The sequence below is a fragment of the Nesoenas mayeri genome (genome assembly GCF_963082525.1).
Source record: "Nesoenas mayeri genome assembly, chromosome: 5".
Taxonomy (NCBI): domain Eukaryota; kingdom Metazoa; phylum Chordata; class Aves; order Columbiformes; family Columbidae; genus Nesoenas; species Nesoenas mayeri.
Genome location: NC_137548.1, coordinates 50,596,441 through 50,622,024, shown reverse-complemented (window position 1 = coordinate 50,622,024; position 25,584 = coordinate 50,596,441). Strand labels below are relative to the sequence as shown.

The 25,584-nt window shown below is 42.9% G+C and overlaps 2 protein-coding genes across 3 annotated transcripts in view; one reads left to right on the top strand and one right to left on the bottom strand.

Annotated features, from left to right (window-relative positions):
- The window catches only part of LOC308040894 (uncharacterized protein), a gene marked incomplete at its 5' end in the record, with an annotated part of 168,326 nt that extends 146,267 nt beyond the window's left edge, over window positions 1-22,059 (bottom strand). Inside the window, 2 exons of the mRNA XM_080345274.1 lie at window positions 21,257-21,782; window positions 21,831-22,059. Coding sequence (XP_080201400.1) covers window positions 21,257-21,782; window positions 21,831-22,059 — 755 coding nt within the window. The remainder of the gene's footprint in view (window positions 1-21,256; window positions 21,783-21,830) is intronic.
- Window positions 21,335-25,331, top strand: POLR2L (RNA polymerase II, I and III subunit L). 2 transcript variants are annotated; one of them, XM_080344539.1, is made up of 3 exons: window positions 21,335-21,611; window positions 22,098-22,205; window positions 24,876-25,331. In XM_080344539.1, exons 2-3 carry the CDS (start codon window positions 22,111-22,113, stop codon window positions 24,982-24,984), a joined length of 204 nt encoding a protein of 67 aa, XP_080200665.1. In that variant the 5' UTR covers window positions 21,335-21,611; window positions 22,098-22,110; the 3' UTR covers window positions 24,985-25,331. The 2 variants fall into 2 exon arrangements, with proteins under 2 accessions (XP_080200665.1, XP_080200666.1); XM_080344540.1 differs by lacking the exon at window positions 21,335-21,611 and adding an exon at window positions 21,631-22,018.
- The last annotated feature ends 253 nt before the right edge of the window (window positions 25,332-25,584 follow it).

Genomic DNA, 25,584 nt, shown 5'->3' with positions numbered 1-25,584 from the left:
ATGAAAACAAATGGCAGTGACGGTCCCATTATCTTTCAAGCAATGCATGAAGATAAAACTCTTTGCCATCTTCATTGGCAAAATTGACTTCAAAAGTCAATTTTACTCAAGTTCCTAGAGCTGTCAGTTTACTCCCCCTCTATCCATACCGAAAGGAGGCAATTAGAGAAAACTGAATTAAAGATTAAAATTCTTCCTTACCAAGAATATCTACAGTTTAGAGATCGTGTCCTTAAAGTGCTTGTCCTAGCTTCTCAAAAGTGAAAACCCAAAATAATCACCCTCAAAGAGATCGAGCAATAACTGAATTTTTTTCCTTCATGATGCTGAACTCCTAAGGCAGGCATGTCCAACTCATTTTCACCAGGGGCCACATCAGCCTCGCGGTTGCCTTCAAAGGGCCAAATGTAACTACTCCTACATTTATACAATCCTAAAATGAGAATGAGTTGGACACCGCAGTTCTAAGGGATTCCCTGCTCACTGTCCCTGTTAAAAATGCAATCTTCTACATTACCTGTTCTGCAAGCACATGAGACATTGCTATTTTGCCACACAGCACCTTAAGGCATCTAACAGTTCTCCTTTACCCCTCCAAGAGCCTTCACTGGCAAACACAGCAGTACTTCATTTCTCAGCTGAAGGCTTTAAGAATTATTTTCTAGGCATCACCTCAAGGCTCAGCTGAGTCCAACAAGCAACAGCAGAAGTTTGGTCCTCAAGACCCCAGCTTCCTAGACAGAGTATTATTTCCTATTTTACTAGATGCATTAAGCAAGAATGAGAGAGGCATGACCATTTCCAAAGAGATTCACGAACAGCTTCAACCTTGGAGCAGGTGAATTTCCAAACCAAACGATATTACCGAGAGCAAGAAAATACCACCTGATTTAGAAGCCACAGGAAAGTTAAAAATGTGCAGCCTATGGTAAAATTGAAACACCTACTTGTAATACAAAATCATGTTGTTACTTAATTGTTTTCTGCCTGCTGCATTACCGCTCTCCCAATACCACAACTGATTCCGGACAGACATTAAGCCCATAAACAGAACAAAAGCCCAGAGGTTTCAGAGGAGGTAAAACCGACTGGTTTATCAATGGTATAACCTATCGGTATTTCCTAATGTGGCTTTTATCTTAAATATGCAATAACTGACACAATACAACCTTCACAGGGCTGGAATAAAAAACAAAAAAAGCTACAAGACCGGACAGAGAAATTAGAGGCTTCTCCCAGGACAGTCATATGGACAATGAAGAGTTATGTTTGGAAGACATTCGAGTTATCCCCACGCAGTACAAACAAGAGACCAGCACTGAGGGAACAGCATCTCATTTCAACTGGGGAATCAGAACTGCTCAGTTACTCCTTGTGGCAGTTGCATATCCCCCAATGAGATCTGGAGCTTCCAACTGGGCAGTTGATGGCTCTTTAGCACCTTTTGTGCTCCACTGTCCCCATGTACAAACCCAGGTTGGTGCCAAGGTGCCCACAGTCACATCCTCCTCCACCCCAGGGCACAGTGACTCCTCATGCTCACAGAGGCCTCTTGTTCTGGTCTTTGTGAGTGAATACATCCTGTGGATCCTCATTATTCTTATAATATCCTCAACTGGTATCTGAACCTGTGTTTTATAATGTTGTCAGAGTGCTAAATAATTTGCATAAACCCTATTTCTAGTTTATTTCTTTGCTTAACAGTTCTCACTAGAATAAAGTCTGTTTGGAGCTTGTTGCCTGCCTAAATTGACTTTTGGGGTGCCTCGGTGACACTCCTCAATATCCCAAATGTTAAAGATTAACCTCTAGCAAGTTTTCCAGTGATTATACAGAACAGACTTTCAAGGACAATAGTATGTGATGTTCAGAGACAGTATGTATGTTCAGAGACAAGACTGTGTAAGACTTTTTGCTTTCTATGCACTGTTGCATCTTCTCAGTAGGGGTAAAAGATGCAAGGTGGCCCTCACCATAGTCTGAATTTGTGAACAGAGACACAAATAGCGGCAATACAGGCATACACTTAAAACCAGGATTCCTACATCGATTCACATTGAAGCTAGGACAGAGAATGACACGTTCCATCCAATTTACATTTCTTTTAATAAAAATAGATCTGCTTTATTCAGAATTGCTGCTATTCCTATTATAGTTTGTAAGAAGTGCAAATTCCCAGAAGAAAAATGCATTATTCACTTCCACTATGTGAATCAAGAAAGATTTGCATATATTAGGCTGACTCAGAGGTGAGTTCAACTAATGCCAATCACAAGAAAAAATAACCATAACATCTACTCATTACACAAGAGCAGTGACTGACATCATGTAGCTAGAGAAATACTTGACACATCATATGACATTCCCAACATACAAGGATGTATTTTTCTGTGTGAGTGCATAAGTGTAACCTAGCAACAGCCAGAGTCTGTACCATCCTTCACATGCATCTGACCTCAATAAAGCACATCTTTTGTCCCAAACCCAAAAAGGTTTTTCCAGCAGAAAGTAGTAAAAGAACAGTGTACCAAAGAAAATTATGAACTACACATAAACATTAAAAAGGAGTAATATATTCTAGTAGATTAAAGGTTTTGCCAATTTAGTTTTTAGTCTAATGTTCTGTTTGTGCCCAATATATATAGCCAAAACCCTGCTTAGTTCCAGGAAGGTTTACTGGCACTTCATTTCAAGTCCAGGAGTGTGATCCTGCATTTTGTCTTGTTTACTCCACTCAGGATCCTGAGCTCCATCACATGGTCACTGTGGCCAAGGCTGTACCCAGCCTTCATATCCCCAGCCTTCCTTGTTTTTCAGTATGTATGTAAGCAGAACGCTTGCAACTTTTGTTCTACACACTGCTTGTTCACAGGACTTTCTCTCCCCTCACACCACCCAGATGAGCACCACCAGCCTTACACAAGTTATTCCCATCAGCAGATGGAAGCTGTCTGAATGCAGGCCCTTAGGAACACACTTGTAAAGCAAATAAGCAGTTCCCAAGGGCCCCCATCACCCACACCCTTAGCATTTTGGGATAAGGTACTTCAGACTAGACTTTGAGCATAATATGTGTTCCTGCGACACAGCTTCCAGTTTAGTTTTATCCAAAAAACAATCAAACACTCTAAGGCTACTCTAATATTCAAATTTAAGTGCACTAAGGTGAGACAATCGGGACAATTAGCTTCAAAAATGCACTCCTAATGCAGATTAACCATTCAACATCCGTGCACACACAGTGTCATCTAATTCACACTGCATTTGTTGCAAATGCTCAGTACTACACACTTGAAAGACACACAATGCTCTGCAGAAAGCAATGTGGGCCAACCTGAACCCAAGGAAATCTTGTCCTAACTCCCAGAAGTTAGGTATCTGTTCAAAACCCCTAAAACACAATCTCTTTCAAAATGCTTCTTTAAAAATGACTGATTGGGGGAAAAAACCCAAAACCAAACCAAAACAAAAAAGTAGTATATAGTATATTTTAATTGTTCTACTTCGGTGTAATCTGAATTATTTTCATTGTTAACACACAGAAGTACTTGTTTTTGAAACACATTAAAGGCACACAACAAGGTTAGAAATAAACAGGCACATTAAGCAGAAGTCAGGCTGAATAAAGATAAATCATTTGCCACTAGTCCAGTGTTTTACTTGCAGTTTTAGGCAACACTTTGGCAAGCACTCTCTCTCCTTGTGCACTGCCTTAATGCTACAGCATCTCTGGTAAACAGCAATGCAGAGATGAGTTTCCCTCCTCTTCATGCCTGTAACAGGAACAAGCTAACACAAAACTGCAAGCCATCAGTAACTGTAAATAAGAAAGAAAAAATGCATAATTGAGGCAAATTAGATTTGGAAGAAAACATTGAAAGGAAAGGAATAAAACAGCAGTCTTCACCAGCCGAGACATCACTTAGTCATGATCTGAAGTGCTCACACCTGCTCCGCTCTGTCGCCAGCTCCCACAGCTCTGAAACGCACTGCTGCAGCACCCCGACACCACTCCTTCTGCCAAGCCTATGCAGCGTAACAGGATCATTTTATTATTCAAGCTCCCATTTAGTTAATCACTGTAACACCTTCAAATCTCTACAGCGTATTTCACACAGAACGTCTGCATAAAGTACAGCAGCCTTGTGGGTCTGTCTCCAACAGCCCAGTGCAAACTCCAGAGCTGCTGAACACACAGGTGATCTTGCCACTAGGCAGCAGTGGGCTTGGGTCACCGGCACAGCAGGCATCGTTATTTATCTGCATGCTTACACAGTCATTTGGGCCTACTAACAACCCTGTTCTGGTCACCATTTCCCATCATTCTTTTTAGATCTTTTATATCATGAAGGCCTCAGTTCAAAGAAGTACTTTGACATGTGCTGTTCTGCCGTGGCTAAGACAGACTGATGCAAGATGCGTCTTGGAGCCAAAGTGTTCAAGGAAAAAGTCTAACAAGGACCTAGGAGGAAATTCTCCACAGACTCTGTAAGGACAGGGCATCTATAACACATACATTTTGAAAGTCCTTTGAAGTGCTGCTCTCTGTGCCTTCAATAGGATTGAAACCCTTTGGAAATGCACCTCAGAATACTTAGCTGAATAGGGTTGTCAGTACTTTGCTCAATAGGGACCCAGATTACAGAAGAATAAATGATACAGGATCTTCATTTTCTGCACCTTGAAAATTCCTTCCCAGTTTCCCTTTCTTTTAGCCATAGCAGTGGCTATTTATCTGCATTAAATCCATGTGAACCTGTTTATGGTTCAGCTCCTACTCCCTTACCGTGGGTTTGGCAAGCGATACAAGGAATGTTTTGCTGTTGTGATAAACATTCTTTGCAATGATGTGATATTTTCAACTACCTAAACAAAAAAAAGTTTATATTGCATCTTCCAATAGCCAAACCAGTCCTGTATTTGAGACACAGTGGTGACAAGAAAATTCAGCAGCATAACCTTTCCTTCCCGATTAGAGCTGCAGCCAGCCACAGGGTTTGGTGCCAGTAAAATGTAAGCTTCTGCGTCCATGGAAGTGAAATAACCTCTACAGACTGAAAATGGAGAAGGAATAAAGTGAAACCAGTGTCAGATCTTGTAACTCATATTGGTGCCTGCATGTGTTGAAAGTTTCCAAGGCAAGAAAAAGGGTAGATTTTAAAACATCTTTTTGAAAATGCAGATTTAAAATCATCTTCTTGAAAACGCAATACAATTGCCAGAGTCATGGTTTTCAACCCTAACTGTTCCAGAAGTCTTGGGTTCCCCATCTTATTTGGTCAGACATCCTCCTCTGACTCAATAGTATGGAAGTTCATTGTCATGATTCCCAGATCCTGGTGTTCTGCCACAGACTGTGAATCTCAATCTGACATCCAAATGGTCTGGGCAAGCACAGAACATTATCATTATCTCTACATATCAACTTGTAACAATGAAAGTTACAGAACAAGTAAGTGATGGGACCGAACAATGTGTCCAGCTGCTGGCAAGTTTACCTGTTCAATGACAAAACACCATTCAGCATAACCAGGTACCCACTCAAAGCCAGGTCAGCAGGAAAGAGCTCCTGGGATGAGTCAGTTGTTTCACCAGCTATTACACTGCAAATCTTTCCTCAGGTAAGTTAATAACAGCAAAGAAAGCTGCACCATGGATACCATTACCCATGAACCACTGAGATGTCAACACTCCTAAATGGCTGTAAGATGCAAAGAAAGGAAGAACTACCCTACAGCAATAGACATTTGTATTTTGTGAGTTTGGGGATTTTTTGTTTGTTTGGGTTTTGTTTGGTTAGGGATTTTTGGTTGCTTGTTGGTTTTTGTTGTTATTGTCTGGGTTTTTTTGTGTGGTTTTGTTGTATGGGGTTTTTTTCCTCACTTAAGTCTATGAAGGAATTAATTCAACTACCTTTCTATACTACTGATTAATAACTGAAAATACTACTGATTAACCATCCAAGCACAAAATGCCGGCTATAACACTTCTTTCTCTTTCAAAAGATATTAGCCACAACTCAGATACTTAAAGGTATAAATTCAGGTAGGCATGTTTAATGAAAGCTTTACCTCCTATCACAGCATTTCTTGAAGTAGAGAATAGGGTGTATTTTACCCTTCTAGCATCATAATGAATAAGTCTTTCTACAGAATTGAAGAAAATACTGTGGCTGGCAGAGCCCCGTTGAGAGACACATTAATTATCTACTTGAGTGTGCATGCAAGAGTAAGTTTGTCACAGCTAAGAGAAAAAGAGAAAAAACAATCAATTAGGGAAAGGTAGCAAGGCTGCTGTGCTAACTTTCTCTTTCCTTAGACCTTCTGCATGGCTCGGTGTTCAGAAACAGCAATAAAGCCAAATCAGGCTGGGGAATTCGCTGCCCTTTGGACAGGACAGGTGCTACTTACAGCCCACAATGCTGCCTTGCCACACAGTGCCACTCCACTCCATTTTCAAGAGTGGAGAAGCCACATCCTGAGTGGCTAACCTAGAAGGGAACAGCCTTCAAAACAAGAACAAAACAGCGAACACAAACTGCGGCCTAAAACCAGCCTACCCAAGTGCCAGCTTTCTAGAGACTAGGTGTTGCCCTGAGCCCTGCATAGCCCAGAGACACCACATGGTAGAATCATACATCACAAGTATGGATGATTAATGGGAAGGTTAAGGAGAGCATCCTCCCAGTTCATTTATTTACTATAATCTCAGATTGACGTTTCCCTGAGCTCTCAGATTCCAAGTGGGGACAGATAGGCAGGTCTAAGGGAGAGACCTGATTCTGAATGAATGACAAATGGCAAGAAAGCTCAGGGAAAGAAGGAATCTGCAACATTTCAAACCAAGCTTTATCTTGCACCTGTAGGTGTTACCAACATCCTCTGACCCCTTCTGCACTCTGCCATTCCTGCCTGAGGAAGGCCCTGCAGGCAAGGGTCTGGATTATTTGAGGTCTCTGGCTGAGTCTGGGTAACCATTACCTGCAATCCAAGATAGGGACAAGTGCTATGCCACATTGATGGCAGCTATAATAAATGCTCCTTGTTGAGCTGCTACAGCTGCCAGCAGCAGCTACGCTTCCTGGCTTAAATGAGACCTAATGACCCACAACCACCAGTCATGATACATGTGCAAAATGAAAGTAAGGCTTGACTCTTCACATTTTACTAGAAAACGAGGGAAGGAAAATACATCCAACTGGAACAAGCTCTAGCAGCAACAAAGTACAAGGAAAGTTTCCTTGAACACCAGTAGCAGCAAAGTTGCCAAAGGTGGCATGCACAATGGGTCTTCCATGCACTGCATGGGTTCTCCAACACTAGGCTTGACTCCATCCAACCCAGCTTTAGGCACTTGTGAAATACCCAAGTTAGGTGAATCATCATAGCCACTTTCCTCTAAGGTCAATGAGATAGATAGACAGATCTTCCCAGTAAGATGGAAGTCATCATCTAGACATAAGTGTCTCTCCAGCTCTTATTTTAGACCCATGAATTAAGTGGCATTAATCCAAGCCAAGGCATATTAGAAACATCTGGATTACACAGGACCAACTAAACAGGATTAATATTATGCTCCTTCACTTGGTCTGCACTATGGTTAAATCTGAGTAGCAATGCTCAGTTCAGATGAAAGTAAATGGTGCAATGACAGTAGCCTCCAGAGAGACATAGAACTGCATATTTTAAGCCTCTTTGCAGCTCCTTCTGCAAAACAGCAGGGCAAACTTTGTTTACAACCCATACCACATGCACAAAGACAAATGCACCTTCAGCCAAGTTTCAGCAAAAACAACTCTTCTTTTTTCTAGAATTCAGTTGACATTTTTCTAAGGAAATGGTGTTTTGGGGAAATAGAAACTATATTGTAGCAAGGGACGAACATCAGGGACAAGTAATGGGTCAAGTCCATGAATGGGTGACCTTAGTATCATCATTCTACTTGATCTTCAGAATACTTTGAGACTTCAGAATACTTTCATTCCCTGACAGAACGCTCAGAAATGCAACAGCACCAGTAACCCAGAAACACTACGGTGACTGACATGTGTTCAGCAAAGAATCAATTTGGATGCTCAGGGGAAACAACTGAAGCATCAAGCAGGACACAGGCTAGCCAAGTGGATGCAACATGGCAGCATAACCATAGCCATAGCTCCTTCCACTAACTTGCTGGGCACCTCACTTTCTGCCTCACTTCTCACATCCCATAAAATAAGCCCTCTTTTAGCAGAGGTTTGACCTACAGGTGAACATTACTGATAACCAGCTGCTGTTCTCAGAATACAAACTGATCATGTCATACTGATGACAAAGAAAACAGTACGAAGAGATTTCATGTTCCAACACCCCCGACTCTAATACACATGCTGAATGCAGAAAAGAAGTGAGGGAAACATCCCAAGTATTGCAGGAAAACTTGCAGATAGAGCAGGTGTATAAACCTGAGAAAACAAAGAGCAGACAAGGCTGATCACCGGGAACAGCAGATGACATGTTAAATGAGAGAGCACAAACAAGCTTGGAAAGCTCGAGGTCTTGTTGCAAGCAGAGGGCAGCATTCGGAATCCTGCTAGCCCCTTAAATCACACACTGTATCTGCTCTTGGGCTCTGCTATCAGAACTGGGGAGAAAGAAAAAATTACAACAAAAAAACAAATAGGTAATGACCAGAGCTAGGTCAGCTGGAGTCCCCATTCTCTCAGAGCTCCATCTTCCAGTATTTGCTTCTCTCCTTCAGCCCTGCCCATGCAACCCCCTTTCAGCTATCCCCCAGATGACTCAAATTTGAAGCACTTGCTCCACACCACTGTGCTTAGAGAGACTGACACTCACACCATATTCATCAGTGACACATAAGTAGCAAAAAAAAAAAAAAAAAAAAAAAAAAGAGAAGATTCCTTCTCCCTTCCTCCTCCTCCTCCATCATTAGAGCCTCATATTTTGCTCTGGAAAGCTTTTAAAAAGATAAAACATCTGAAAAGAAACTGGAGGGGTGTAAAAGTGTCTGGAATAAAATACCATATGTGCAATGCCTCCTCTCCTGTTCTGTGAGCTGCAAAAGAAAACAGCACCTTCCCTGACAGAAGTGACATGGTTGTCTTACATAACTGGGGGGTGGGGGGAAAGCAAAAGGGCAAGAAAAACACATACTGTCCACAGTTCAGATAAGAGCCCTTTTCAGCAGTCATGACTGAAAGTTGCAGAAGTGACTGCTTTGCTGCTTTCCCTGCCCAGCTGGCTCTCCAACCTGCCTAGAAGCAGCATCCAACACCACAGGAAGGGCTGGCCTTGTTTTCAACCCTGTTGATGGGTGGCATTATACACAGGATTACAGAACACTGCTTTCCTCACAAGTTATGATGGGGTAATTTATTTTCATTGGCACAAGCGGAGAAGCAGAGCCAGTCTGATCCACTCTGCAGCAGCAGGACACTGTGAAAGGAAATTTTACATGTGTAAGTCATACAGTTATAACACAGTATGCACATTCCACACACTCTGTCTTAGAAGAAAACCTTTCAAGAGAGACCTTTGACTTCTGAATGTAACCCGAAGCATCTACAGTCAGAATCTTCAACCTTCAATCCTCATCATCCATGTGCTGCTACAAAGTTAAACACTGTTTTGACATCCTTCATGACTTTCAACTCCTCATTCCCTCATATTTCCACAGCAGTCTGCCCTACAAAGTCACAAGAAGATTTTCCCACCCTCTTGACATCATCTCCAGCTTGTTACACCCAGTCCAGTCCATGGCACTCAGCACAAGCTGCAGGCTGAGTGCTGGGTAAACACTACCAGATCCATCACACTCTAGTGACCCTTGCTGACACTAAGGCTCACAGGCAGCTATTGTAAGTCAAGGCCAGACTAGTGAGCAGCAACTTTCTGTGCGTCTGTGGTGATGCAAACTGTTCCACGGTAAATGTAGAAACTACAGTCACACTCTGTTCTCATAATCTTCACGCACACACACACTCAACAAGTCTTACATACTCACCTGGCGTTTTGTAACCTCTATGACTTCTTCCCTCCACAGTCCTTCAAATCTGTTGTGTCCACTCTGATCCTGCAGACTTACTAAACAGTAAGGCAGCCTGGCATATCAGATTTCAGAAAAGCTTCTTTTGCCCTCCAATACTTCCAGTTTTCAGTCAGTCCCTTACATCCTAGCTCTTCCAAACTGTGGCTCAGATACATGTCCCCTGGCTTGTTTGCCAATACCCATGCAGCTGATTAAATGCCTAGCTCTACTGTAGTGCTATCTTATGAAAATCTTTAAATCGCAATGAGATGTTCCAAACTAAAAAAAAAAAAAAAAAAAGAAAAAAAAAGAAAATGCACCACCACACACAAACAACTTAAATGACTGCTAAAATCATCAATATATCAGCCGCAATAGCAACATTTTAGAGAATATTTTTCTGGAACTTATTATATCTGCAGAAGGCAAGCTAAGAAAATAAGAAAATACAGAAATAGATGGAACCAAGCCCTGCATCCGAGCAAATGCTAGCAAATGCAGACACATTTCAGGGCTGGCAGAACATCGTGCTGAAATTAAGTAGTGTGGGTTCTGAGGGCAACACAATTTTTCAGATCTGGTATGAAATCTGTAATGCATGCCACTGAATAAAAGCATCCATAGGCTGTACAGCAGCACCTAAATATTTGTCCTACTGCTGTTCATCCGTAGCTGGCACACACTCAGAGACTGAAAAGACAAAGCCAAACCAAAGCTCAGACTGACTTTTCTGCCTCCAATTTGCATTGCACTTTTCCCTCTAGGGATCTCTTGTGGTTTGGTTTGGATTCCGTTCCAGCTCAGTCTCAAATAGAGAGATGTAGCAAACAAATTCAATGCATCAACACATTTAATTTTAAAATTCAGTATTTGCAATTACTTTGAATGTACATTCTTGGCATTTCAATACTGTTCTGGATAACTTTTCAATCCACACATTTTTTATTAAGTGGTTAGAGTGTAGGGCAATTGAACTAAACTAAAAACAGAAGAAGACCGCACTAAAGCAGACATCCACGGAATGAAAGCTGTTTGGGTAGAGTACCACTTTCCCATGGGAAATGAAAACTTCATCACTAGCTATTCAAAATTCAGTTGCACCAAAAACTGTCCACCATGAAGCAGGACAAAGCCATGAGCCAGCAGCAAAAAAAAGGAAACTCCATGAGGCAAATAAGCTAGTTCTGACTTTGACCCATTTCATTGTAGAGGCAGATAAGTGGACAACAAACTGCTAAACACCTTGAGGATGTCAGGCAAGTATGTAGAGTCAGAGACAGCTCTACAACTTATAGAAAAGCCTGCCCACAGAACTAGCCATTAACAGGCAAAGGCAGGGTTAATACGTACATTCTGTGTGCGTGTATGCATGTATATAGTTACACATACACTAAGGAAAACATCATCAAAACCACTTTCCTCACTGTACCAAATTACTTAGGCAGCAATAAGGGGCAGTCGGCTCATCCACAGCAGCACTTCCCATCAGAATTAGTACTGTGCATGGCATATGGGGCTTCCAGTTGCCAAAAGCCACAGCGTGCAAAAGCAGTCTGACAGGTAAACTGGGTGCATGGAGAAAGATCCCCAGGGGAAAACAAAACAAAAACAAAAACAGGCTTATTAAACTGTAAATGCCTTGATAGAGACAATCTTGTGTGTTCTTACATTGACCACAACAACAGTCCAGAACTGTTTCTCCTTTCATAATACAGTACAAAGAAACCTGAGACCATTTCTATCTAGTAGTGGCTCATCATGGGTTCCTTGAATAAAGTACTTGGCAACATCCCAGCAGCCACAAGGCTTATGACAGCTTATGAGAATCTGACTTCTTTCCAATAACTCCCTTAGGCTCCCAGAGGGATCTCCAAACAGCTTTTCAAACCCTAAGAGTCAGGCCAGTTGACAGCAAAGAGGATACTCAAAAGGCACTGCAACGACAATCCCACAGCAGAGAAGGCATGCAGGCAAGCAATAAAACTGATGCTAAGTAGGTACACAATAAACTGGCCCTAACCATAATCTAAACAGTAGGACACCACCCAAATGAAATAGTCTTTTACTGACAGAGAAAGCAAAGAAACATAAAACTCCAATAGAACAGTAAGAGATCAAAGACACCTTTCCAAAACCAAATGCTTCTCAAGCCTGCCACTGCATCTAGATGAAGAAATCTCTTCTACTTCTGAGTGTAGCTCTCTGCATCCTCACCTCTAGCAGGGGAGCAGGATCTTCTGGGCAGTTCTTGCTTTCTGGTATAAAGGCATTCTATTATCCATTCTCCAAGTAAAAGATTTTCTTTTACTTGTGTGTGTGACAGAAGAGTCCTAGTCATTCCACAATCCCTTTCCTCCAGGTGTCTCAATTCCCTCTGACAAAGGCAGAATGCCTAAGCAGCAGCAGCACAGGCAGAGCCACTGCAGCACAGCCGTAGCCCACTACCACTGTGGCTGAAGCTGGGACTGCTTGAAAGAGGGCATCGAACTGGTACTTCTGTACAGCAGCAATAGCTCTTCTGTGCTCCACAAACCTTCCCTTGATCCATGAAGTGGCTGCACATGTGCTGGGGAAAAAACATTTTTTCACACACACACCAGTTATTCTGCAGGATAGAAGGGAAAGTGCGTTTTTCAGCACGCATTTAAAGAAGAAAGAGCATCTCTGCTTTTAAAATGACCACACACACTGGGGACATAGTTCAATAGAGAAGCAGAAAAAATGCACCTCCTTTGCAGAAATGTAAGTACCTCCAAATACAACTGTGGCCCAGATGCAGACAGGTGTCATCTTTTGTATGACACTGTGCATGACTAACATTCACCCACATTACATATAAATCACTGCACAATTCAGTTATTACAGAGCTCAGCAGAATACACATACACATTCATCTTCAAAAGTTTCTCAATACAAACTGAAAAAGCTATCTTTCACAGAACGGAGATACCTTCCTAATATTAAGCTTTTTAGCCTCTCTACCGAGAATGGCAAATGTCATAAATCAAGAAAAGAAGTGAAACAGCTTAACAAGGTCATACAGGAGACCTGCGAGAAAAAGCCTCAGCTGGGATGACATCCCAGGGAAGAGAACCATGTCCATTCACTCAGCATGTCACTCATCAAGCCAGGGGGGTGCAAGTGTGAAAGGTGGAAAGATGTCTTTGTTTTATGCCTACTTGGGAGAGAGACAGTTTAGAGGAATCAAAATCATTTGGGAGTCCTCAAAATACACAGCATACCCTAAAGGAGATGGAAAAAATGCTCTCCAAATAGTTTTGGGGATAGCAGATGTATATACAGTTAAGTCCCATTTTATATCAGGCAGGGATCTGAAGGCAAGCTGCAGACAAACCTGTAATCTTGATCTCACTGTTCTTTTTACTTAGGCCAAAAATGAATGCAAAACCCCAAGCAAACCCCTCAGTCCCTGGGGGCAGCTCAAGCTGCCTATTGTTCTGAGAAGACATATCAATCGCTACAGACAACTCTCTCTGATCAGGTCATCTGATTGAAGGCTTTACTTTGTTATTCCCTCACAGCACCACCAAGCAAAGCAGCAGCAGCATATCAGATCAGACAAAGGAACTGCTGCCCTTCAGAACAGACTCTTGAATAACTGCTCCCTGATGTGCATGTGTGTGTGATTTAGCTGTGTGCAGTGGGAATGCAAGAGTAACATGCCACCTGTGCCATTACTTATTGAGTTTAAAGAGGCAACACAACCGAATACAACCAGGACATTCAGAAGTCCAGTTGGCCTTGTATCTCAAATTTATTAAAGCTTCATTACAATTAATATATAACCCAGTATCATGCAGCATTCCCAAGTCCTATACACATGCTGAAGAGTGCTAGAACTGCTGGCTAGAGGCAAATGATGGAAAAGTCAGTGAAAGTTATTAATAGCTCTCCAAATGTTGGTCCCGGCCCCAACGCATCAGCACGTAGGCCTCAGGGTTTCTCTGTAGGAAGCCAGAGATGCGCCCTCAGCTTTTAGTTCTGGGACTACTACATCCCACAGTTTCCCAACCATCTACTACTCCAGTGCAACTGTGTTGTGATTAAAATGCTGAAACCAGCTCTCGAATGAAAGAATTTCACCTGCAAGCAAAACTGCTCCAAAATCCACATTCATAAAGAATAAGGAATGGAGAGGCTTCCCCGCCTTTACCCACTGAAACATTACAGTTCTTGGTCTTTCACACAAAACCTGCTGTAATTTCTTTCTTTCCTGCAGAGCAGTCACTGTGCCTGTGTCTACCACCGTATTACCTCAATATTTTTTTCAAGAAGCACTTCTCTAACAAAAAGGAATTACCTCATACAAAGCAAACTGTATTGCTTCTGCAAAATTTCATTTGAGAATCCACAGTTAAAGTGCAGGACCCCTACGGTTACCAGTTCTGCAGTATGATAGCTTCAGCATCCCTTGTGAGATGAAGCATGTCACTGTAATGCATCCTTAAGGTGAGAGAACAACCAAGCTGATTGGCTTCATCACCCTAAGGACACACAAAGTGACACACTTAATCTGATGAGAGACACTAAAGCAGTGCCTCTTAATATTTTATGAAACATTTGGCTGTTTTTAATTTTAAAAACAGCAGCTCAATAAACAAAGCAATGGAAGGTTCCCTGTGGATGGCACAATGATAGGTGCACAGCAGCCCCCCTCATCTGAGTGATAACATGATATCCTATCCATCGACTCTGTGCTCCTGCCCACACCAACACTAGAAGCTCCATACACTGGGAGATGTCAGGCTCTGCACACCAACAGTCTTTCACCAGGATGCAGCACATAGCAGGGGCAGCTTTGGAGCTGGTTTAGGACATCTAGCTTCCATACAGCACGTTAATCTGGACACAACAGGCTGACATGCTCAAGCTGAGTAAGTGGTTTTAATCAGAAAAACTGCATTTTCTTCCCAACCTGGTCAGTTCTGGAACAAGACTACAGTTACAGACTTTTATGAAACATAAAATGCAAGCATCCCACTGTATTACTACTGCACAGTTGCTTCAAGCTTACCTGCTTCCTTAAGTAGCCATTACTGGCCAGTCAGAGGCAAGGTATTCAGCAAGACAGATCTTTGCTCCTACTTAGAAGAACCATCTTCTACTCGCAGTCCCATGAAGGCTTGCATGATGCAAGACTGGCCAGAAAACCGACCGAAGGAAAAGCGAAAGCATCAAGTTTAAATACAGACATAAGCATCCCCAAAAGGCCCAAAGAATAGCCTTCAGCAGAGCTTGCTCTTTAAGTCCTTGTTCCAAACACATCTATCATCACTTATAAGAGCCTCAGAGATAAAACTTCAAAAATAAGTTAGAAAAGCTTCCCATTCCTTTACATTGGAGTTCAAAGACTGATAGATGCCAGGTTAAACTACTACAAGATGACTAGCTTGCTGCAATCTCTTTGAACAGAGATACATCTTGACGGGAAAGGACCTGGTTATACATCCATAGAAAAAAGTTCCCAGTCAAAAGCAGGAAGTACATCAGAGACAAAAGCACATCCATGAGCTCAACGGGAATCTACATACTGCTTTCACCATAGAAGAACACCACCTTGGGGCTCCTCCCTCCAAGCATTAATAATTGACAAGTCCTAGTCTCACCTCAACTTCACAGTCCAACCTTTACTCTGGAAGGAAAGATTCTGCAGAAATGAAAAGTATTATCCCAAGAAAGGGGATAATTTTGTCATCTGAGGACACTTGCATGGAAGACCTGATGGGCAGCTCCTGTGATCTTTCTGATTAAAATGCTGCCTCGGGACATTACTCTTGCCCCTCCCCTTTCCCCCCCCCGCCCATGAAACAGTCACAGATGTCTGTGATATATGCATGTAATAAAGGCTTTTGCTTATAAAACATGTCAATCCAAGACTGGCAAACATTATACTTTTGCCTTGAAGTGACCTTACTGAGAACAAACATAGGAGACAAAACCAGTCCTAAGCTAGTTAAATACAGACATCTGAGGAAGCAGAGACGGGAGTAGACAAGTGTTTTTTCCTAATCCTACCTCAGGGGCAAGGATGATAAACCATTTCTGTGAAGGGCTGTCTTACATTTTCATTATTACTTTTATATACAAGTACAAGTACTTTTATATACATATGTACACATGCACACATAAACAAAGCTACACTCACCTGCCACCTACAGCAACCTCTACAGGTACAATAGCATATTAAACTGAACAGTGCAAAATTCTGCTCATGGCATCAGACACAGTGGTATCTGATGATCATCATGATGACCATCAACAGACAATTCTGAAACCAGCCTCTTACACTAAGAAAACTTATACCATATTTATAAAGTCATTATTAAAACAAGAACTGACTTTGTAGAGCACCCATCCCTAGCCAGAAGCACATCTCAGCTCTCACTTCTACACACAACCACGATCACCCTGAAAATACTGATGGTCCAGATATGCTTGTCCACAGCAATGACCTCCAAGGGCCTCATGTGAATGAGAGGACACTTGAAATAGCACTAACATACACATGAAGCAGGGAAGGCTCCATAAACCCTAGAAAGCTACTAAACACCAGCATTGCTCACCATCTCCTCCAAGTTTGTTAGCAGGAGCAATCGCTAGATACACCACGGAGATCATTAAAGATAACTTTATGAATCCATGTATGCCGTCAGAGTCCCAAGTACAGTGCAACATCACAGCATCCTAACTCCTCTCCAGTGAAGCAGAACAAGTCTCATCTCTGCCCCACAGAAAAAGCAAGATAAAGTCTCTACCCCCTTCTGAAGTAACAGGCAGTGATCTTTATGTCTAACACAAGGATACCTTAAAATGTTTTATGCAAAAACATTTGCATTTTTGAACACATCTATAGGACTTCCTCATACACTCTATTTAGCAGACATATACACATATATATGCTTTTTTTTTAAATCCCACCCTCCAAATCCTTTCTATCTGCTGTCACTAATGAAGCTTTGTGTGCAAAACCAAGTGCATTCTGCCCCCATTAGGAAGCCAATTACAGCAGGAAAAACAAGCAATTAACAAGGTGTAAAATAAACATCCTGCCACCTGCCTTTTAATAGCAACACCACTTCAAACAAGTCACAGTCTCAGCACAGATTTCAGAATTGGCAGCTGATATCATATATGTATTTATGCAGCAGCTGCTCTTCATTGCAACAAATATTACAGGCTTACCAGATAAGGTCAGCATATTTAAAAAAATATATAGCAACTATTAAACCCTGCTTTGAAGCCCCAAATATTGCTTTTAATGAAATCAGCAGCATCAGGCTTGTCTGGTATTACAGCAAAGCTGCAGTCACATCCCCAGCTTAGAGAGGTTTCTCTTCATTTTTACGCGCTTAGCAGCTTCTGTATTTGTTTCACTAAATCCAGGGGCCTGAGCAGCTATTAAACAGCATGCAGGGCAGCTAAATAATGCAAAGCGCTACAGAGTAGACAAGTCTTTCCTCCTTCCATCACCGCTGCCTCTCCTTCTTGGCTTTCTCCACCTCCTTACCATCACATATTAAGCTATATCTAATTCTGAGAGGGAGCAGAAAGGCACAAGTGGGGCAGAAAACCATTCAAAAAGAAATTGAGATGAAAACAAATCCAGATTCCAGCTTAATCTTTGCTCCTTGAGTCTGCAAGCTTTTGAGGAAAAGGAAGGAAGTCCTTCCTCAGTCACACTAGCTAGCTCCAGTGTGAGCCACTTCCCTTTCCGTTTTGCGGAACAGGATGAGTGACACACTTCTGAGAAGTTAACCAGGACTAGAGAAAGCCCAACAGTAAATTTGCAGGATCTCACAGATTTGGAGTGGAGAATGTGCCTGAGGAAACTGCAGCCAACCTTTGTCTTGCATGGTTGGGTTTTTTTTTATCTTCTTCTCTCGCTCTCTCTATTGCTATTTCTTTATTTGTAAAGTTTTCCATGTCATATTTCAGTTTCTGACTAACGTCCTATTTAATCACTTATTTCAAGACAGATGCAAGTCTTTTTCTCTTAAGGTTCTTCTCTCCCTGGCTTTGTTGAGATCTGAGGATTACAAAAGTGAATATGCTACCACGGGCTTGCAACCATGTACGTGATTCTGAGATGGAGTGAAAGCTGGTAACATCCTTTCTCTAAATGATCACAGGAAGCAACAGCAAATAGCCCTGATAGCTCTGTTTGGAGTTAGAAGCTCTACTCACAGGTTTATAGAAGGTTGCAAGTCATGATCAACAGCACCAAAACAATCTTTCACTGAAAAGTTATTCTAAGAATTCTTGAATTTAAATAACAATTCACTACCCTTGAATATAACTGCTAATTAACTGACAAATCAGATCTTGAAAGACCCATCTTCAGCTCTGGTTATGTACATCTTCAGCTCTGTATATCTTTGCAGAAACAAGCCAACTCAGAAGAAGGGGAACAACTACAGTAAGAGAAAAAGCAGTCAAAGGTGAAAACTCTTTTCTCACACTACCACAATGCAGAGATCCCACAACTCCTTCCTATAGCCCTAATTACAGAGACAAGGTCACAAGAGACGCAATTTGCCAGCATGAGCTGCAGGAGGTCATATAGCCACTCAAGCTATCAAAGTATTTTAAGAGTAGTTCACTCAGTCAGGTCATTTAACTGACTTCTTGGAGGTTTGGTTTTTAAACAAGCAGCAATATTTTCCCATATATTTTGTGTATGGAAGAATAGGAAGCAGGATCTAATTCTTAGTCACCAGTCTAGGATTTCATTACTCACCACTAACAATGCCACGAAGTGGTGATGCCCAGCTGCATTTTGTAGGACTGAATCCACAAAAAAATGGCAGGAACGTGCCTCAATCCAACAACGATGGTGGGACACAACAACTTTCAAAAGTTGTTCTATCACAGGAAGAAGTCCTGTACTGCATTAATAGAGAAGTGGGATGTATTATCTGCACAACAAAGCTTCACATGACAGAAGCACATCAGGAAAACAGTCCACAGTTCTCAAACTTACTTCAACTTGATTAGTACTCGGGAAGTCTCTTACTCTGCAGAGTCACCCTAATCAGCATGAGCTACAGCCCATAAAACACTGACTGATTCCTAACAAGTCACATGTATGCACATCCCCCCCCAAACTCTTTTAAACTGGCTTTTGTGGTTTGGCAAACAGTCAGATTAAGCAGAGGATACAAGAAGTTAAGCAGAGAACATTCTCAGTATGTAGCAGTCTCTCCAAGCCATAGATCATAAAAAACCTTACATTTTCTAGGATCAAAGAAGCTACAGCCATAAAAGACCTATTAGTTCATTAAGCCCATCACCCAGCCAAAGAAGGTTATCCAGAAAAGATATAACAAAGTTGAAAGAATACTATGAGAACAAGCCAAGTAAATTTTTCTTTGAAAAAAGATGTTAAGTAAAGCCAGATATGAGAACTACGTCTGAAAGTTAAAATTCAGTTTTGTTATTAAGAAATAAGCAAGCACATTTCTACAAGGCAGCTATAAGACACTAACCGACATCTAATGATGTGGCTCTGCCATGAGGCCCCTGTGACAGCATCTCTTTCTCACTCCCAATTGCAAATTTCCATCTCCAAATGCAAATGCCTTACACTGCACAGTTCAGTAAGAAAATTACTTTGGAGCCCTGGTCTTGAAAAGGCATCAAGGCACAATCTCTGAATTCTCACCACACGCACCCTGCCCCACCCCCACCCCCTCCCCCCCCCAAAAAAGAAATCAAAGGAGAAAAAGAAAATACAGTTTGGCTCCCACTGGCCTATAATAACAATAATAATCTAGAGATCACAGGAGGTTCATCTACCCTCCACACCAATTCATGCTGTTCACAACTGCATTTAATTGTTCCTGAGACTGCAGAAATTACTGTCTTTTCTCTAGCAGTCAGAATTGTAAAAATGCTTTCAAACGACCTCAAACCCTCATCTGTTAAAACAAAACTATTTGCTCTTTTACGGTTCAAGTTAGGTCTGTCATTTCTGTGCATAGGGTCAATAATCCAGTCGCTCAAAAAATAGTCACAAAAGACGCATTAACATAAGCTGTGCATTAAGACACAATTATTTATATGCCTGACAGTAATGGCTCTGTGCACTGTATCAACTCACAGATACTTTAGCAGGAAAATAAAACACTTTTGGATAATGCCTGCTGTGCCCAAGGACAATTCGCATAACGCTACCTCTCTGTAACGAGAACAACAAGGAATGACAGTGTTCAGACTATTGCTTCATCCCAGAGTCTCCAGAACAGCAGTGTCTGTCCTTAAAGTTTCCAGCCATCACAGCATGCTTCCCTCTGCTAAGCACACACGGTCCGTGCCTAATGCTTGCCCAATCCTTAGATTAACGAAATGCAAGTAAACAGCTTCAAGATGCATTATCTTCTGCTAACAAACCTCCCCGGCTTGGCGTACCCTATAAAATCGTTTGCTTTCCCCGCAGCCAGCCATTGCCTCCCGAGACGGGGGAACTTCCCTTGGCCCTCAGATAGCGGGGTAAGCGTTGCTGTTCCCGCAGGCTGGGTCTGTACCCCACGGGCAGCGCATCGCTCCGCTGAACCGCTTCATTGTTACGGCAAGATGGAGCAACGATAAAAGTTACACGGGACAGCGTCAAGTCCAACCTGACAGTTTAAAAACTCTCGGCAAACCTGTCGGCACGATAGCGCCCACAACTTGACCGCGACTCGCGGGCGTGTTTGCCTTCCAAGAAATTAACGCTGTCTGGGGTGTGCAGAACAATGGGAAAACCAAAAAAAACAATGACCCGTCGGGAGGGTCAGCGAGAAAGCGGGGCGGGTTACACCCGCGGGCGGCAGCGGCTCCTGCCTCCTCCCGCCTCAGGCAGTACGGAAAAAAGCGCCGAAAGAGCCCCAAGAGGGGCCGCGGGGCCGCACTTCCAGAGACGCGACACGGCGACGAGCGGCGCCGCAAGCAGAGCACTGGCGGTCCCAGCCGCCGCCGCCTTTTCCCCCACGGGTCCCCGTACGCCCTCCCCCGGCCGGGAGCTGCTCAGCCCCGGCGGCGCGGACAGGCTCTCTCGCCGCGGAGACACCGCGGGCACCACGACAACGGCGGCCCTGCCCATGAGGAAGGGGAGCGGCGGGCGAGCTGCCGCGGGGTACCCGGCTCCGTCCCACGACGCCCGCCGGACAGGGCTGGCGGGTGGCGGGCTGCAGCCACCAGTTGCGCTTCCCGCCCCAGACGGTTCCGGTACCTCAGCCAGGACGGGATGAGAAGTCTCGTCGCTGCAAAAGCCCTCTCGCAATGCAACAAGTGCCCACCCGCCCGAGAACGAGGAGGAGAAGCGGGAGCGGCGCCGCGCTCTGTCGCTGGCACGGCCGGTGCCGGTGCCGCCGCTCTCCGCTCCCGGCGCCCCAGCTGCCACTCAGCACGCGAAACGCGAAAACAAGCCCGCCCCGCTCGCGCACTCTCTTGAGCCGCTCGGGACGCCGTACGCTCGGCCGCTACCATCCCGCCACCCTCCGCAGGAACAGGGGTGGGCCGCAGCACCGCCCCGGCCCGCCTTCCTCCGCCTGGCCGCAGTGGTAGCGCCCCGGCAGCCGTGTCCGGTAGGAACCGTGTCCGGTAGAAGCCGCGGGCCCCTCGGTGCCGGCGGGGCAGCACCTCCCTCGCCGCCTCGGGCTGGGGGTCGCGGGCGAGCTGAGGCCCGTCTCCTCCGGGGAGGCCTTGCCCGGCGAGCGAGGCCTCAGCCTGGGGCTCCCCTCGTCCTGCAGCCGCCTCTTACGGCACGTCTTGGCCTGTTTGTGCCGGCCAGGGGCGGGCCTGACCCGCTGCTGTGCTCGGGCCGGTGTGCCCAGCCCGGGGTGCTGCGTGTCCAGCCCCCGGCAGAGCCGCGGCCGTAACTGCCCCGCCTGGGGGCGGCGCACGTCTGTGCTGAGGCGCGTTCATTCGGCACCTCCGCGCCGCGGCCTCTCGCTCGCGGTCGTGGAGCCGGACGGTCTGCGGCTGGAGACTTGTAATCTGAGTTTCCTGTATTTCAGTATAGTACTTGGTCATTTTGCTGAGGTGTGATACTGTATTTTTTAATATTACAGCTACAGCGCAAAAATGATCATCCCAGTCAGATGTTTCACTTGCGGCAAAATAGTTGGAAACAAGTGGGAAGCCTATCTTGGCCTTCTGCAAGCAGAATATACAGAAGGGTGGGTATTATTTCTGTACATTCTTTGACTCAGATTTGAGATGAGATTGCACAGTGCATAAGATATCTAACTGCAGGATCATGGCATTATGAAATAGCTGTGAAGAGGCTATAGGTAAATTCTGAGGCTAACTATGTAACAGAGGTTAGAAATTATAATAGGTAAGAAAGTACTCATTTACCTACAGAATCTTTCTGGGTAGTAGTATGGAAGTTGCCATGTCATAACCTTTACACCCAAAATGGTCTCAAATATGGAACAGGAAGGAAAGAAACAAGCAGTACAGTCAATTTTGACACTATTGCGTTTTGGTTTTTTTTTTTTTTAAAGAGAAGATAAGTTACAAGTGTAAGAAGTAATTAACACTGTTAACAATGTATACCACTTTTAGCTTTTCTTAAAAGCTTTTCATACTCACAACCCAGAATTGCTAACCTTATTTGAAAGCAGTGGTTTGCTGGGGGGAAGGAGAGGTTTAACTTCTCTACATACCTGACCGATACTCCTAACAATTGTGTTTTAAGAAGTCTGCACATGCTTTATATAGTCAGAATTGTGTTTTAATTGTTCAAGGAGGATCTGTCTGTGATGGGAGTGCTTCAAGAGGGTTTGAGAACGCAAGTCTTCAGAAATATTTCACTGTCATCAAGTTTTAAGTATGATGAAAAACAAACAAACAAACCCACAATGTTTGCAATTCAAAGAAGTGAAAAAAATGTTAGAAGTTTGAGAGACTTCCTGAAGTGGTGTTGAAACTATCAAGTAGAAAGAAAAGAGTATTTGCTTTGTATTCAAGTGGTTATGGTTCCGAAAGGGTGTTTAAATGGACTTACTTACATCTATGAACTATCAGAAGAATGTATAGTAACAACACAGATTTCACTTACTAAAGTAAATCTGAAAACATTCTTGTGGTTTAGGATACTATTTTGCCAAATGTTGAACAGTTGTGATTAATGTTAGTATTTTCCATTTCTGATAACTGCACTTGAAAGATCAGAACTGTCTAGATATCTCTTTAAACTTACATATCAACAGACATGAGATGCTTTTATTTCAAATGGTTTAGAACATTTAGATATCATGTGGCATTATTTATAAACATTCTTTCAGAAAAAAAAATACACTGTTCATATACTTCTCTTAAATAACTTTTGCAAGTTCTAGTCCTAAAATGAGTAGCCCTGCTGTTTAAGCTCTAGAGGAACTGTTGTTAGGTACTTGTTACTGCTTGAAGCTAAAGAACTTTTTGTCATGTTCCACCTTATGCAGAGGCTTCCTTTCAGTGATCTGTACTTTAAAAAAGTATGTATCAGCTTCTTCCTAGAGTAAAATTACAGTTAATTTGTTTTAAGCAAATGCCGGTTGTTGCATCAAATAGATCTAAAGACCTGAGATCAGTCCTATTTCATGATAGTCAAATTAAGAAGGAGTATCACACTGGCTTTATGGTTAGTAGATTGATGCTTGGATAGTGTCACTTATTTTTTAAGGGGTCTGATAGCGATAGCCATTGAAGACATATACAGTGGTTTAGGCTAGGATGAATCATACATTCTCTACCCAACCATAAGAATCCTCGAGCAGTCACTCAGAGGGAATTAAGTGGAAAGACTGTAAAACACAAATTTCTTGTTGAGCAGTCTGCACTTCATTATTGTGTATTTGTAGGGAACAGGTTGTAAAACTGAATGCCTTCTTACATGGGAACTGGAAAGGATTTTAGCCTTCCTCAGAATTAGCATCCTATCCCTATATGGGGTACTTTGCACTTTCAGTTACTTTGGTTTCTCTTTATCTCTCACCCATTTAACGTGGCTTAGATCACAAATTTCATCTTGTGAAGTAGGCATGTATCATCCTCAGTTTACAGAAACATTGTGTTATGCTGGTGCTTGGAGATGCAGACAATAACATGGCTAACCATGCTTAGAGATGCTATTCCTTATTCCTGTCAGGACTGTCTAGTGCTTTCATGCTGCCTTCTACGATACAGCTTGCAGGAGCTGTAGCCAGCACAGGTAATTATGGCGTGTCCAGGATTTTAGGAGTGTTGGAAATGACTTCCCATGTTTCAGAGCTCTGTTCCTGTTACTGTGTTCACACCTCTTGAGTGATCAGATTTTTAACCAGATCAGCTCCTCTCTTTTCTATAGACTGTAAAAGGAAGACTGAATTACTATAACTAAATAATTGAGGTTAGAAGTGTACCATATTTCACGTTTCCTTCTGCCTGTGGTGACTGAAATTTTATTTCCAAAACCAAAATATTTGCATGTCACTTAACCTTGCTGTTTCATAAGCAAATATGCCCTCATGAGTGGAATAGTTCAGAAGAGGAAATTCATAAGAGTTAGTCTGTTATAGCTCTGTTCCTATGGGAGTTCTGCGGCCTTACCTTTGGAAGTTCAGTTGACACATCAGTTAGACAATCTTCAACAGAAGATCATGTGCTCTCGCAGGCCAGAGAACAGCCAGGCACCCTGTCAACAGCAGTAAATGGAAAAGAACTTCAACAGCACGTGCTATATTTCTTAGTTTGAACTGCAAACAAGTTTTCCTCTATGACTAAGCTCAAAGTAATCAGTATGTTGCTTAGGAACACTTACAAGTGGTTCTGACTCACTTAATCCTTTTTTTTTTTTAATTGTTTTTCTTGTTCATTAATAGAGATGCCCTTGATGCCCTTGGTTTGAAGAGATACTGCTGCCGCAGAATGCTTCTAGCCCACGTGGATCTGATTGAGAAGCTTCTGAATTATGCACCCCTGGAGAAATGAGATTTAAAAAGTACCATGCTGCAAGCCATGTGGAACATATCTCTAATTCTAAACTTGAAACTGGACTTCAGGCAGTGAAAGATGAAAGACACCTGTAGTGCAACCACTGAGAGATGTTTACCTTCTGGAGAAAACACTGTGCCAAGCCACTAGCCTCTTCCAAGAAAATGAAGTCCACTTAACCAAAATTTGGAGATTAAATTACAAGTTTGGATGCTTCTTTTTAAATCTGTGCTTGGCGTTCTTTTGTGAACTTTTAGATGCTTCTGCCAGCAAAAATAAATGTTTGTTCATGTAGAAAAATATTATTTCATAATAATGTTTAAATAAAGGAGGTCTTTCCTACACTTTCTGGATGGAGTTAAGTGTATTCTTGGATCTTGCCATTTGTGTGTGCTAGTTACTTTGAGGTTAGGAGTACTATTAAGTAATCAGTTTAATGTTTTGTCCTAGGCAGGGGAGGTTAGAAACATGGGACTGAAGCTCAGGGTTCCAGCAACAGGGAAGTGGGTAATTTTGTTTAGTAAGAATGGGATGTTACTCCTGAAAGCACCTGGAGCTAGCAGAGCGCACTTTCCACTGCAGTTATAGTCAACTTGT

Bases quoted from the DNA above. Each gene is read 5' to 3' on its own strand.
- POLR2L (XM_080344539.1), top strand. From the start codon at position 22,111: ATGATCATCCCAGTCAGATGTTTCACTTGCGGCAAAATAGTTGGAAAC. The intron at 22,206-24,875 runs GTGGGTATTATT...GTTCATTAATAG, and splicing joins CAAGCAGAATATACAGAAGG to AGATGCCCTTGATGCCCTTG.